This window comes from Elephas maximus, chromosome 20 (assembly GCF_024166365.1).
Source record: "Elephas maximus indicus isolate mEleMax1 chromosome 20, mEleMax1 primary haplotype, whole genome shotgun sequence".
Taxonomy (NCBI): domain Eukaryota; kingdom Metazoa; phylum Chordata; class Mammalia; order Proboscidea; family Elephantidae; genus Elephas; species Elephas maximus.
The window spans coordinates 12,711,665-12,727,783 of record NC_064838.1 but is presented as its reverse complement, the minus strand read 5'-3'; the positions used below and the strand labels follow the sequence as shown (position 1 = coordinate 12,727,783).

Here is a 16,119-nt window from a genome sequence, read left to right as displayed (position 1 = left end):
CCAAGACAGATCTGTTCATTCTTCTAGGAGTCCATGGTATATTCAATATTCTTTGCCAACAGCATAATTCAAAGCCATCAATTCTTCTTCAGTCTTCCTTATTCATTGTCCCGATTTTGCACGCATATGAGGTGACTGAAAATATCACGGCTTGAGTCAGGTGCACCTTAGTCCTCAAAGTGACATTTTTTATTTTTAACACTTTAAAGAGATCTTTTGCAACAGATTTACCCAATGTGATATGTCGTTTGATTTCTTGACTGCTGCTTCCATGGTCGTTGATTGTGGATTCAAGTAAAATGAAATCCTTGATAACTTCAATCTTTTCTCCATTTACCATGATGTTGCTTATTGGTCCAGTTGTGAGGATTTTTGTTTTCTTTATGTTGAAGTATAATCCCTACTGAAGGCTGTAGTCTTTGATCTTCATCAGTAAGGGCTTCAAGTCTTTAGAATTCGCATTTCTAACAAGTTCCCAGGTAACACTGATACTGCTAGTCTAGGGGCCACACTTTGAGAACCACTGACCTAGACAATTTTCTCTCGATAATCAGCAAAGTTAATAATGAGAAAAAATAAAAACAAAACCATGGTATACTGTATATTTAATAGAAATAAAGACTTCTGATCCTTAGAATTTAAAAGAAATTAATGTAAATGGCATTTAAGATAGGCAGAGCATACGCCTTCGAGATAATCTAGTCCAGGGTAGGCAAATTTTTTCTGTGAAGGGCCAGATAGTAAATACTTTAGGCTTTGTGGGGCATACAGTTCTGTTGCAACTACTCAACTACCACACTGTAGTGTGAGAGCAGCCATAGACAATGCATAGATGAATGAGAATGGCTGTGTGCCAATAAAATTTTACTTACAAAACAGGCTGTGGGCTGGATTTGGCCCACGGGCCACAGTTTGCCAACTCCTGATCAGTCTCTTTTTGAAGATGAAGAAAACAATGCCCAGGGAGAATAACTTCAAATGCTACAAAACAGTAAGGGGCATAATCACAACTACAGCTTTGGTGTCCTGATGCCCAGATGTAGTAAAGAAGCTACTGTTGTGGGAATATTTTGATAAAGAAAAGTTACAAATGGAATATGTTGTAAAAACTCATGACCAAGAACAAAAAATGACTTTACTAAACAAAATGGTATCTCGTTCCAGAATTTATACAAAACATTACTACTCCTAATATTATTTCTAAGTGGGAGGCTTAAACAGAGGACTCTCTCTAGACTTTTGTCACATCTGGCTTCCTTGCATCCTAAACTGGTTGGCACAGGCCCTAAGCCAATAGGCTTTTGATTAAGGAGTATGGAAGAAGGGAATTCAAGGATTTCTCAGTCCCTACTCTCTTGGTCTTTCAACTTTCTCATCCCATCCTCCATTCATTCTACACCCTTTCTTACAAAAATTGTTCCAAAATAATATCCCTAAACTCAGGAATATTTCTAAAACTCTTCCCACATAAAAGCCAGAAGAGGTAATAAATTGTAAATTTAAGTTTAAAAAAAAAAATGGTTTTGTAGACTATTACATTTGAGGATTTTAAAATTTGTGATTTTTAATTCTAATTATCAGATAATGATTAAAGTTAAACAGAATATTTAGCTAATAAAAAGCAAACATATTTATCTTTACCACATAGATATCTTAAATAGTAGGCAATTATATGTGTATACACATATACACAGATACAATAATATATACTTTGTTTTCAGAGTTGCCCAAGTTTCTACTCTTAAAACTGACATTTGAAGGCAACATATTTTAGCAACTGATAAAATTTGTATGCATTGCCTTATAACTGCTACTTTTTTGCCAGTAGATAAAAAACGATAAAGCTAATGCACACACTTATTATTAAAAATAAAACATCCTGGCTTAATTATCAAACACAAATTCAGAATTGTTGAAGTATCTGTACAGTCACAAGTGTGTATATCCAGTTCAGGATAAGAAGGATGAGGCCTAAACTCAGCCTACGTTTTGAACATGTTTGATATATCTTGAACCATGCGTGAAAAAGCATCTGTTATTTACAGATCAAAGCAACCCTGAGTATCCTAAGACAAACAGAGTGAAAAATGCCAAAATCTAATTTCATCCCTGTCCACATGCTTCTTTGAACTAATAATTCAGAGAATTGGTCAGTACGTTGAACTAACAAGCTGGTTTAACGCTTGCCAAGTTTGATGGCTTCAATTCTTTAAGAAACAGAATTTGAAAAACAGTTTCAAAAAATACACTCACAAGCAAATTGAAGGAAACACAAAGGTTAGATCAAGTGGCAAAGTCACATACGTTGAATGACACCAAAAAACATGAGTAACACCTATGTATCACTTTCTAAGGTATGTAATAGAAATGTAAATAATTTTGGAGTTTGGATTTGCATAAAATGAATTCAATATTTTTCTCATTAAACTGTATCCAGTCATTCCTTATGAGATTCAGAATGCATCTAGTCTTACTTCATTAGGAATCACAGAAAAGCTCTTGATAAGAGGTAAACTCTTTATTTTTTAATTGTTATGAGAAATTCCACACATAAGAGCCAAGAGCAAATTATGTCTTTATTATTCATATATTTGAGCCTCATGGACACATTTGCTAGATTTTCCTAACATTTACTTGCAGTAATCAATGACAAACTGCTACTAAGAGCATTAAACAGAGACTTAGCAAGCTAATATCTCCATGATTTTTCTTTCCTTTTTTTTTTTGAGGGGGGGTGGCCCTAGTACCAGATGGATTTTAAGGAAATTTTTCTATTTAATGTTGCTATTCTAAGACTCATTACTATAACTTACATGAAAACATTACACAGAGCCTTCCACGCAAATTCCACCTTGGCTTGCAATTCTATTCCCCCCCTGCCCCGAACTTGGGGCATGAACCAGACACTAAAAGAAAAAAATTAAGAAAGCTTCCAACCCTAAAGGGGGTTTAGTGCATGTACTTACAGGCAGGAAGCCCGAGCTCAATGTTTTAGTACCACTTGAGGTACAGGTAAAAGATATATTTAAAGAGGCAGTTAGTACAACTTTTTTTTTTTTTTTTAGAATGCTCCCCAATATCAGCATATAAATTCCATCACTCTGTCCTTTCCTTTTGCTAAGTTTTGTAAAAGGACTACCCAAAACTCAAACTTACTCAGAGATAAGGATTTGCTCCCCAACTAACTACTCTGGCCTATACTTGCCCACACTTCAGCACTTTTAATATTATTTTCAACTACTCATGAACTGCCTTCCAAATGCATAGGTGTGCTCCTTCTACACATAAATAACAGAAACTCTCTGAGGGTAGAATCTTTGATCTCTTCTGTATTATTCACACACTGCTAACTCCATAAATCTGTGCCAAGCACTCACTCCATACATATTTTGCAGGTGAGCTAAAAAACACTAGGTCACCACCTCAGTAACAATATTATTCTTGCAACCACAGTGAACTCTTTTGAGCTAAAAAGTCCAAAGAAAATGCCCATAATCTGTCTTCACATTAAAAGTGTCACATTAATTCTGTGGTTTATAGACTTTCCATCCTGGGAAGTCAATGCCAGATCAAGAGTTAAATACTCTGGGTTCTAGATTTGTCTTCACCATTAACAAAGGCAGTGATCCTGGTAAGTTGTTTCAGGTCTTTTGTTTTACAGAATACTGTGAGGAGAACAACTATCAAAGCATAGGTGCTTCATGCTTGGGTAAAATAAAATATGTAACACCTTTATTTTCCTTCCTCAAGTAGGTGAATGTGAAGATTATTCAAATTATATGATAATGTAATGGTGATGATAAAAAAACTAGTGGGTTAATCTCTATGAGAAACTAGTGCTAACTACATGCCGAGTCAAAGTTCAATGAAGTGAGTTCCTAACCGACCGAGGCATACTTATTAACAGTACAGTAAGTTCAAGAGAAAAAAGGCCATGACTAAAGCAAATGGAAAAACACATGAAAGACAGGTAAGTTTTGGAATGTTTTTATAGTCAGTCCTTCCTATCAGTTTAAAAAATGAAAGGAAAGGAGATGTCTTAGAATATCAAAACACCATCTTTCAAGACTGGACCATTCAAAAATATGAAAACAAAGACCTGAATAGGTAAATACAAAGACAATGCTTGGCACATAGTAAGGAATCAATAAAAATGGCCAATTGATTTTTTTAGCAAGGCGAGAAAGCATTTTAATGGAGAAAGAGCTTTCTCAACAAATGCTGCTGGAAAAACTGGACAACCAAAATTAAAAAAATGAACCTTGATCTAAACCTCACCCCTTATTGAAAAACTCAAAATGGATCATACATAAAGCATAAAACTATAAAACTGTCAGGAGAAAACTTTCATTACCTGGAATTAGGCAAAGAGTTCTTAGACATGACAATAAAACTATGATTCATAAAGAAAATACTGATAAATTTTATATCACCAAAATTAAAAATTTTTACTCACAAATAACTGTCCAGGGAGTGAAAACAGATGTTAGGAATTAGGAGAAAGTATCCGCAAATCACAATGTGGCAAAGCACTTGTATCCCAAATACACAAAGAATTTTCAAAACTCCACAGTAAGAAAAGAAACAGCCCAACTAAAATATGGGCAAAAGGCCTAACAGACACTTCACCTGAGAAAATATACGGATGGCAAATAAGCACACGAAAACATGTTCAAAAGCAATAGCCACTAGGGAAATGAAAATTAAAACCACTCTGCAACATCATTAAACACCCATTCCCCAAAACCCACTGTTGTCGAGTCGATTCGGACTCCTAGTGACCCTCCAGGACAGAGTAGAGCTGTCTCATGCGGCTTCCGAGGCTGTAATCTTTACGGAAGCAGGCTGCCACATCTCGCTCCCGAGGAACAGGGGCAGGGCTCACACCCCTGATGTTTCAGCTGGCAGCCAAGCACTGAACCACTGTGCCACCAGGCCTCCTGAACACCTATTAACCAAAAACCAAACCCGTTGCTGTGGAGTCAATTCCAACTCAGAGCATCCCTATAAGACAGAGCAGAACTGCCCCAGAGGGTTTCCAAGGACCAGCTGGTGGATTTGAACTGCAGACCTTTTGGTTAGCAGTCATAGCTCTTAACCACTGCACTACCAGGGCTCCTATTAAAACAGCTGAAATAAAATATACTGACAATACCAAGTGCTATCTAGGATGCACAGCAAATGGAAGCCTCATACCTCGCTGGTGAAATGCAGAATTGTACATCTACTCTGGAAAGAGTTTGACAGTTTCTTATAAAGTTAGACATACGCTTACTGTAAAAGAGTAATTAGTTGTTGCTGCAGCCTGAGATAAATATACGAAAGTGATAAGGAGGAATAAAAATGATTTATTTAATTTAAAAACTATTATTTTCTACCTAATAAAAGAACCTAGATATAACGATGCACCTAGAGCCCAGATTACATTTTGTACACAGCACTCCTCACTATAAGGCGCCAAGGCCCCTTGGAGTAGTAGCTGATTTCAGTCCGGGAAAGTATAAGGTGAACCGGGAACATCTTGTCATGCCAGTAAGGACGCACTCAAAGATGAAAAGGAAAATGTCAAAAGAACAGGTAAGTCAACTTGAAAGGGCAGCCACTGGCCAAATTTGAGACAGTTTGAGCATCACAAAGAATAATAATGGTACCCACTGCCCCTGAGTTGAGCTCAGCTCATAGCAACCCTACAGGACAAAGTAGAACTGCCCCGTAAGGTTTCCAAGTCTGTAATCTTTACAGAAGCAGACTTCCACATCAGTGAGTTTGAACTGCTGACCTTTCCATTAACAGCCGAGTGCTTAACCACTACGCCAAGAATGGGACGGACTATGTGCCTCCTATGAAGTACCCAACATCACCTATGTAGTATCTGCATAGATATATTTAGCCTGAATCTAATGATAAGTAAATCAGACAATTCAGATTATGGCAATATCTACAGGACAACTGCTGTAAACAAAAATGCCAATTCATGAGGGAGAAAAGAGGTAGGGACTTAAAAACCAAGTGCAACGTATGATCCTTCACTGGCTCTTAGGGAGGAAAAAAAGTTGTAAAGCTATTATTATTGGGACAATAGGGAAAAATTTTAAAACTAACCATATTATTAGCTAACATTAATGTATTAACACTAAATTTCTTGACTATGGCAGTGACACTGTGGTTATGAAAAGTATGTCTACGTTCTTAAGAGACATATGCTGAAATATCCAGTGAAGAGCTGGGGTGTCTGCTACTCGCTTAAAATATTTGAGGAAAAACACTGAGAGAAAGAAAGGGATAATGCGAATGAGGTAAAATCTTAATAACTGGTGAATCTTGTGAAAAGACACATGCTGTAAGTTTTAATTTTTCGAAATAAAAAGTTGGGGGAGGAGGACTACTCATTTTAAAACCTCCTCACTCATACTTCCAATACAGAAGAGAAAACATACACGTTGTTATGAAAAGAGCATAAGAATTCCAGTCAAAGAATTCAGAGCCCAGTTCTGCTCTCTATTAGTTGTGTTAGTTTACTTAGATCAAGTTAATTAGCCCTCTGAATGTCAGTTTTCTCACTGGTACTGAAGAGGCCAAATACCTGTTGGTTCGTAAAACGGTTTACAAGGTAAAAAGACATTACAGATTGGTTGGCAGCCGTGACTAGATATGTAAGGGTGTTCACAATCATTCTGTTGGCAATAATGATTCTTTGTAGGATAGCTATAAAGATTAAAAAAAAAAAAAAAAAACCTATGAAAAGTACCTAGTCTGGCATACAGCAAATCCTGAATACATTTAATCTACGTCCCCGTTCAAATACAGAAACAAACCAAAAGAACGACAAGAATTTACCAGTTACCGACAGGCTACTATGCGTTATGCACTTTGCCTGGTGTTTTCACTTGCTTAATCAAAACTGAGCTATAGCTGCTAACCAAAAGGTCAGCAGTTCAAACCCAGGAGCTACTCCTTGAGAACCTTGTAGGGCATTTCTACAGAGTACTACAGGGTCGCTGTGAGTCGGAATCGAACTGACAGCAACAGGTTTTATTTTTTTTAATCAAATCTTAATGGAGGAGATGTGTTATATGTGCAACACACAGTCTCTTCTAGCTCACGTTAAATGTCTGTGTGGATGAAGAAAAAGCCACAGATAAATAAACACAGAGTGTGATTTTAACAAGATCTTTGTTGTTCAATATGAGATTTATTGTAATCGCCTCTGAACACAGATATTATTGTGATCTTCCAGCAGGCAAATGACATATATAATTTACCCCAGGAAGCATAATAAACTTCATCCCAAAGTGATTTTTAATTTGATCATCATTCCATGCCCCAAAACAAAAGTATAGAGTAATTCACAGATAAACAGCAGCAATGGCTCCTAACATGCAGATCACGGTATACCAAAAAACCAAGCCAGTTGCTGCCAAGTCAATTCCGATTCATGGCAATCCCATGTGTTGCAGAGTAGAGCTGCTCCATAGGGTTTTCATGGCTGTGAACCTTTCAGAAGTAGACTGCCAGGCCTTTCTTCTTAGGTATATCTGAGTGGGTTCAAACCGCCAAACTTTAACTTACCTGCGTCTCTGTGGGCTTTACCGGAAAATGTAGTAATCCCTTCATAAAGATTCCCACAGACAAATTTAATCACTTATTTCCCAAACACAACTAGGATGCACGCTAAACTGGTAAGATCAAAATGTTTCTGTGAGAATCGTAGTGTACATACGTCCCTCCTACTTAAAATATATATATATATATCAATGACACACATTTGAGGCCAAAAAATCATTATAAATGGTTATCACCAAATGTCTTTAGTAAGAACCTTTGTAGATTACATTAGGCACTAGAGAAAGATTATAGAGTATCACCCACCCAAACCCACTGCCGTCGAGTCGATTCCGACTCATAGCAACCCTAGAGGACAGAGTAGAACTGCCTGATAATTTCCAAGGAGCGCCTGGCGGACTCGAACGGCTGACCTCTTGGTTGGCAGCGGTAGCATTTAACCACTACGCCACCAGGGTTTCCTACAGAGTATCACCTGGTAAAAATCAGGACATTAAGGCCTTAAGACAAATGAGCTATATCCTTACATTTATCATGCCTTAAAGCGTTTCCAGTATATGAGGACATGGAGGCACCAGAGGTGTAAGTTGCCCGAAGCCATGCAGCTAGTCAGAGGCAGAGTTGCGGTGGGAAGCCAGGCAGTCTGGCTGCAAAGCCCATGCACTGGACCACTATGCTCTACGGCCTCTAGGAAACCGCAAATCCAACCCAGGAAGGCAGTGAAGAGAAGTCCAGACAGAACGAATGATCATGCCAGATAAGAACAGGACGGAAGATTCCAAGACTCCAAGAGACAGAGACTCAGGAGAAAAGACAATATGATTTCCAGGTTGTCACATTTAAGTATATGAAAAAGGCAAATAATATACCAAAACAAAAACAAAAGGCAATCAGAAACCCCAAGAAAAAAATGTAAAGAAGTTCATGCCCCAAATGTTCAGCAAATTAAAATATGTGATCGATTTTACCAAGAAAGGAAGAGTCTATTTGGTTCTGATGCTGAAGACCCTCTGTTGGGGTGACACAGTGGTCATGACACAGGACCAATACAGAAGGAAATATAATCCTAGCACATTACTTGGCCTGGCAATCATTCGTGAAGTCTTAATAACTCAAATACTGGTTCACAGGTATTTAACTTGTAGGATCAATCCAGACAAATCATGGAAGAAGTGACTGTGTCTAGCAAGGGTCTAACTGAGACTGGAGGGAGCCCAGAAGACATGGCCTCCGGCTTCTCTGTTAGCCCAGAACTAAAACCATTCCCAAAGCCAACTCTTCAGACAAAGATTAGAGTGAACTATAAGACATAAGGAAACCCCGGTGGCGTAGTGGTTAAGTGCTATGGCTGCTAACCTAAAGGTCAGCAGCTCAAATCCACCAGGTGCTCCTCGGAAACTCTATGGGGTGGTTCTACCCTGTCCTATAGGGTCGCTTTTTTTGATAAGACATAAAATGATACTGGGGAAGAGTGTGCTTCTCGGCTCAAGTAGACACATGAGACTAAAAGGACAGTTCCTGTCCGGAGCCAAGATGAGAAGGCCGAAGAGGACAGGAGCTGGTTGAATGGACACGGAGGATACAGGGTGGAGAGGAAGAGTGTACTGTCACATTGTAGGGAGAACAACTAGGGACACACAACAGTGTGTGCAAAAGTTTTTGTATGAGAAACTGACTTGAATTATAAACTTTCACTTAAAGCACAATTAAAAAAAAAAAAAAGTGATTGTGGTGAAGGCCAGAATGACAATGTCAACCCTCTTGACAATATAGGTAGCTGAAAGAAAGTCATTCCAGGAAGCAGGGGGGTGAAAATTAAGAAGGGCAAGGTGGCAAAAAGGAAGTTATAAAGGAAGAAATTATAAGATGCTGAGAGTTTGTGGGACCAGAAATAAAGACATACATATATGGCTTAAAGTTTCTAAAGTAATCATAGGAATTAAACTTATTTAACTTGAATGCTAGGATGGGCCAGAACACAAGCTAAAATCAGATCTTTCATTCCAAAGACATGATAGACTGTATTTAACATTGACAAATTTAAGAAACAGATGTTTAAATATATCATCCAGAAGCACAGATGTAACAGGAAGAACTGAGAACAGCAGCAGTTAAAGAGGTGGTTATCTCCAGAGAGCGGGACCTGAGTGCGGAAGGATGGGCCAGGAGACTGGGAGACTGCTGCTTTCACAGGTTCTTCCACATTGACTTGTTACCAATTACATGAATCACTTCGATAAAAATTAAAAATAAATTGTTTCAAATTTAACTTATTATCATAGAATATCTTTTTTCAGTTAAATTATTTTATACAATGTCCAAATCTAGTGGGTTTTTTAAACAATTTCTAGATTTTCATAAAAGTTGCTAATAACAGAGTTCACGTGTACCCTTCACTCAGCCTCCCTGATGTTAACAACTTAATCAAAATACAACGATCAAAACCAGCTGCTGGTATTGCTGCGATGGGAAGAACTGTCCTGCAGGCCTCACTCAGATCCCTCCAGTTTTTCTCCTATGTCCTCCTTCTTCTGTTCCAAGGTCCAGTCCAAAGTCCCACACTGCATTTACTCGTTGTGTCTCTTTAGTCTTCTCCTCTCTGTGACAGTTCTTTCATCTTTTGTTGTTTTTCATGACCTTGACACTTCTGGCCTTGATCACTTTGTACAACGTCTCTTAATTTGGGTTTGTATATGTTTTCTCATGATTAGACTGAGATTGTACTTTTTTTGGCAAGAATACCAGAAGAGCGATGCTGTGACCTTCTCCATGCATCACGCTGTGGGAGTATGACGTCGATAAATCCGATCACTGGTGATGTTAACCTTGACCCCTTGGATAAGACAGGGTCTGCCGGTTTTCTTAACTGTGAAATTACGATTTTTCCCTTTGTAACTGATTCATAATTGGGGAGAGATACTTTGAGATTATGGCATTCACTTTTGATAATACAAATATAGTTACTAGTTCTTATCTTTTGGAGATGCACAGTGACGTATTTCTGGATGAAATGAAATAATGTCTGGTATCTGCTTCAAAATAATACCGAAGTGGGGAAAGTGGGTCTGGCTACAGGTGGAACAATACTGGTCCACAAGGTGCTAACTGTTGAAGCTGTGATGGACCGATAGAGGTTCATCTCATACTCTTCTGTATCTTTAAAATTTTCCATGGTAAAAGTTTTAAAAAAGTAAAACCCTAATAAATAAACAGAATTATTATACACCTATGTACCTAGAGATTAAGGTATTTGTTCATTTAGGCACCTTGGATAAGAAAACACTGTATTATGCTTGGGTTTTCATTATTCTAATTCGAACCATTTTACAGTACCAAGCAATCAAGAGCTTCCAGGTTCGCACATACTGAGGCTTAAGCCACCAACATTTAAAACGCTAGCATTGGGCGCCCTCTAGTGTTTTACTGTATGAAAGAAGTTTGGGGTCCACAATAACAAAAAGCAGAGTGTTTTCACAGAGGAAAACAAATACCTTTCTCTCTCACCAATTTCTGCTTCTCCACCAGTCAGTAAATTATCTGCTAATTACTTGGTTACACTTAGATGATCTAGAAAGGAAGTACAAAAACTATTTCAATTCTTTTTTAATTAATTTATTTTGCCCAGAGAAGGCAAAAGAAGACAAAAGACTAAAATCAGTCAAAAAAGTTTAAGCAACATTAATAAGGGCTGGGTTGAAACCAGTATTAACACTTAATTTAGAACCACCTCACTGTGCTGTGTTCACAGAACCATTTCTATCTTTTAGAATCCTCTAACACTCAGAAACTGGGCTCTACTTTCAGGTCGACTGATGTGGCCCAAGTCCTGCAGATCTGCCTTGCCTTTATTTTCCTGTGACTGTTAGAGGAACAGTCAGTGAACCTACCTGCAAAATATGAGCGGGAAGTAAAGTGTAACAAGAAACATGGATTTGGGCTTGAGATTGGAGCTCAAATTCTAGTCCTGCCACATAGTAGCTTATTAGTTAATTTCTCTACATCTCAACGAAATATCTTCAAAAAAAAAAGGGCACAATGCCTTATGGTTTTCAGGATTAGAAAAATATATGTAAAGTGCAGGACCATAATTAGTATTCGAATTATAATTACTATCGTTATGTGACCCCATGGTAATCTGTGGCCAGGCAATCAAACCCACAGGTAAACATTCTCAATAGTTTCTTTAAATGACTTCCCTCAACCATGATCCTTGAATAAAGCATAAAAATTCCAGATTTACCTTCAAATTTGGTTTTCTTAAGACAGAAACATAGTTTCTTTGGTATATTCTTCACAAGATGGTACAGTAAGATGGTAGTCTACGGTACTGAGAATCTCAACAGTAATTTTTGGTCCACCTAGTGCCCACGAGAAATAATCTGCATGTATCTGATGAAAGGATTTTCTTCATGAATAAGCTGTTGCTATTTTCATGTCATTTCGAAAACTATTTTGCATACATAAAATATTCAGAGAACCAGCCTTCACTAGAAATAATAAAATTAAAAATAAGGGCTATTTGTGGAAGGCACAAGAATACCAAGAAATGCAATAAGAGAAGGCGAGAAGAAAATTAACCTCACTGGAAACGCAGATAAACTTTATTTGGCAGAAAACCATTAACTTGTCAGGGAATTAAGTGAGGACCCTGTAATTCTTGCTAAATGCATCTTAGCCTGAGTATCTGCTGGAGATCTTAAATAGCTAAGTACTTAAAATTAGTCTACTTCCGAGAAGCAAGTATGATTAAGTCACTGATTTATTCACTGAATATTTTCTGATTTGCTATGTGCTGGGCACTTTCCTAGACGCTGGATTAATGGTGTTGTTGTTAGGTGCTGTCAAGTCAGTTCTGACTCATAGCAATCCTATATATGACGGAAGGAAATGCTGCCTGCTCCTGTGCCATCCTCACAATCGTTATGCTTGAGCCCATTGTTGCAGCCACTGTTGTCAATCCATCTAACTGAAGGTCTTCCTCTTTTTTGCTGACCCTCTACTTTACCATGGATGATGTTCTTCTCCAGGGACTGGTCCCTCCTGATAACATGTCCAAACCATGTGAGATGTAGTCTCGCCATCCGCCCTTCTAAGGAGCATTCTAGTTGTACTTCTACCAAGACACATTTGTTCATTCTTCTAGCTATCCATTGTATGTTAAATATTCTTTGCCAACACCATAATTCAAAGGCATCAATTCTTCTTCGGTCTTCCTCATTTGTTCCAGCTTTCACATGCATATGAGGTGAATGAAAACACCATGCCTTGGGTCAGGCACATCTTAGACCTCAAGGTGACATCTTTGCTTTTCAGCCCTTTAAAGAGGTCTCCTACAGCAGATTTGCCCAATGCGATGCACTGTTTGATTTCTTGACTGCTGTCTTCCATGGCTGTTGATTGTGGATCCAAGTAAAATGAAATCCTTGACAGCTTCAATCTTTTCTCTGTTTATCATGATGTTGCTTTTTGGTTCAGTTGTGAGGATTTTTGTTTTCTTCATGTTGAGGTGTAATCCATACTGAAGGCTGTGGACTTTGAGCTTCATCAGTAAGTGCTTCCAGTCCTCTTCACTTTGAGCAAGCAAGGTTGTGTCATCTGCATAACACAGGTTGTTAATGAGTCTTCCTCCAATCTTGATGTCCCGTTCTTCATATAGTCCAGGTTCCCAGGTTATTGCTCATCATACAGACTGATTAAGTGTGGTAAAAGGATACAACCCTGATGCACACCTTTTGTGACTTTAAACCACGCAGTATTCCCTTGTTCTGTTCGAATGACTGCCTCTTGGTCTACATACGGGTTCCTCAAGAGCACAATTAAGTGTTATGGAATTCCCATTCTTCACAGTGTTATCCATAATTTGTTACGATCCACACAGTAGAATGCCTTTGCACAGTCAATAAAACACAGGTAAACATCTTTCTGGTATTGATTAGTTGGATTAATAGTAGGAAGCAAAACAGACAAGGCTCCCTTCCCTCAGGTGCTTATATTTTAGTGGGGGAAAGGTTAACAGACAACAAATTTGTAAACAAGAAATGAAGATAATTTCAGATAATGGTGAATGCTAGGGAAACAAGTGACTGACAAGGAGTGGGCAGGTCTCTTTTAGTTGGTGTGGTCAGGGGAGGACCTTGGTGAGGGACAGGTGAACTAACATCTGAATGATACGGGCAAATCCTACAAACATGGGGTGATATGCATTACAAGCCACCGTTCGTCACGATCATTTCCATGAAAGCAGATTCTCTGCATCTGTGTCCCCTGATGAGTATGGAGTAACAGTATTTACTGAGCACTCACAACGTTCCAGTCACCGCACTGAGTTCCTACCATGCGTTACTTCATATACAATCCTTACAACAGTCCAAAACGTGATCCCTACTTTACAGGAACTGATGCTTAGTAAGGCTGTGCTGCGCCCAGGTCTCCCGTCTGGTGAGGGAGAGGCCACAGCTCCAGATCTTAACCACTCTGGTGTGCTGTATATTTTGCATTTTATATGCAGATAAATTTTTGTGGGGAAGAAAATATAAACTAGATTAATAATCCATATTTATCTCTTTTTTCTCTATTAAACCTTTAGGTAGGCATTAGTGCCAGGAGTCTGGGGAAAATAAGTTCTCATAAATCAGAAGTCTATATGAAATTTTGGGAGAGGAATGTGATTTATATATTTTAAAAAGAAAGTGTTTACATATGAACATATCAACACAGGTATTCTGAGATCTGAACTTTGAAATCAAAACTGCATTAAAAAACAGGTTATTTTGAAATAAGCTTGTGTCTTCAAAATAAACAAAGAAACCAAACCCATTGCCATCGATTAATCGATTCTGACTCATAGCGACCCTATAAGATGGAGCAAAACTGCCACATGGGGTTTCCAAAGAGTGGCTGGTAGAATCAAACTGCTAACCTTTTGGTTAGCAGCCGAGCTCTTAACCACTGTGCCATCAGGGCTCCACTTGTGAAATAATGTCGCTTTATAATCATAGCAGAGACCGCAAAGTGATCTTTAAACAGAAGCTTCCACATGGTGCCCAAAAGAACAAAGCCGGCAGAAAAATAAGAACAGATATTACAGTTTTCAGAGTAGAATTAAAGATCAAAAAAATATGGTCTAGACAAGTGCTCCAGGGATGTTAACAACATGATACCCAAGTATGGGCTGAAGCCAGAGGTACATAAGATGATTCCCTTTTTGAAGGGACAGAACTTTAGACAGATGGATTTGAACACACAATACAGCAGACACTATAGGGAGACTCAGTAACAACAGTCCCAATTCCTGCATCAAAAAACTACACCCTCAACTTCCCACTCCCCATACATCTCAGGAAGGACCTAAGGCACCATCCTGTTCCATGAAAGCTTTTGTTTTCCAGGTAAATAGAGGGACAGATAAAGCTAATATTGCCTCCTGCCCTTCCCGCTTCTTCATGAATAGGATGGGGCCATGATGCCTAAAAGTACAGCAGCTATTTTGTGGCCATGAGTCAAGGAGCCAGAACATTAAGGCCAGCCAAACAGAATGAAAGACCCTGAATCCTCAATGCCTTCATTTACCCAGTACAGTGGCCTCAGCTTGACCGTCTCTAGATTTCTTTTTATAGAAGGAGAAAAAAAAAAATTGGTTAAGCTACTGTAGTCAGATTTTCTGTTATTTGTAGGCTAAATGCAATCCAAACTGACACAGAAAGATAAAGGAAGAGGATATTACACATGGGATGAAAAACACAAGGAAAAAAAATACAGACAGAGCTCCTTCAACACTATGGTTTTTGATGTTACCATTTAAACTAAAAAATTAAGAGAAAATTTCCACCTTTATCCAATAGTTTTCTTATATGTTTACACCGAAGAGCCCTGTTACTGCTCTCAAATCCCAGTAAACCATATACACAGGAGCTGTGTCCCTCCAGCACGACATGGCCAACGTGCAACAATGGAAACATGTAGCATTTTCAAAACTGTACAGTACAGAGAAAATTTGTCCAAAGAATGAGAAAAGGAAATAGCAGCTGGTTTCATGTAAACAAAACATGAGAAAATATGCACCAAAAGACTAATTTTTCTATATTAAGATAATTTGACTGAATTGTTCTTTCTAAAAAATGTTTGTTTATTTAAGAGATGATGAAAAACTGTAGGCTAAAATTCCTGTACGAAGAGTAATAATTTTACTTGAATTAAAGAATGAACCAAATGAGCTATCGTTCATTCTTCATAGGACATCTCTACCGTAAAGTTATACTAATGTAAATGCAGTTAAGTTACTCATCTTATAAACCTCCGTGATTAAAGGGGAAATTTCATTTGCGTTTGTTTAATATTCCGATTAATAAGAATGTCTCATTACACATTTACTGAAAGCCTGAACAATAAAACAGTGGACAAATTCCAAGAGCAAACAGGGACTTTTTTCCCTTCCCATGAAGCTAACATTATGGAATTTTAACAGATGTTCTATTTGGTCATAGTTAATAAAATGAATTATGTAGGATTAAAATAGGGTTCAATATGTTTGCATTGGATTTTAACTGAAAAACAATT

General features: G+C 38.1%; 1 protein-coding gene across 12 annotated transcripts in view; it reads right to left on the bottom strand.

Moving 5' to 3' along the window:
* The window catches only part of SLC25A26 (solute carrier family 25 member 26), a 150,929-nt gene that overhangs the window by 80,971 nt on the left and 53,839 nt on the right, over positions 1–16,119 (bottom strand). For 10 of the 12 annotated variants that reach the window (XR_007514477.1, XM_049863232.1, XM_049863227.1 and 7 more), the window contains one exon: positions 873–981. The exons of the other annotated variants lie outside the window; for them this stretch is intronic. Coding sequence is in view for 9 of the 10 variants with exons in the window: in XM_049863232.1 (XP_049719189.1) it covers positions 873–981 (109 nt within the window). In the remaining variant the exon portion in view is untranslated. The remainder of the gene's footprint in view (positions 1–872; positions 982–16,119) is intronic. 12 annotated transcript variants of the gene reach the window in all.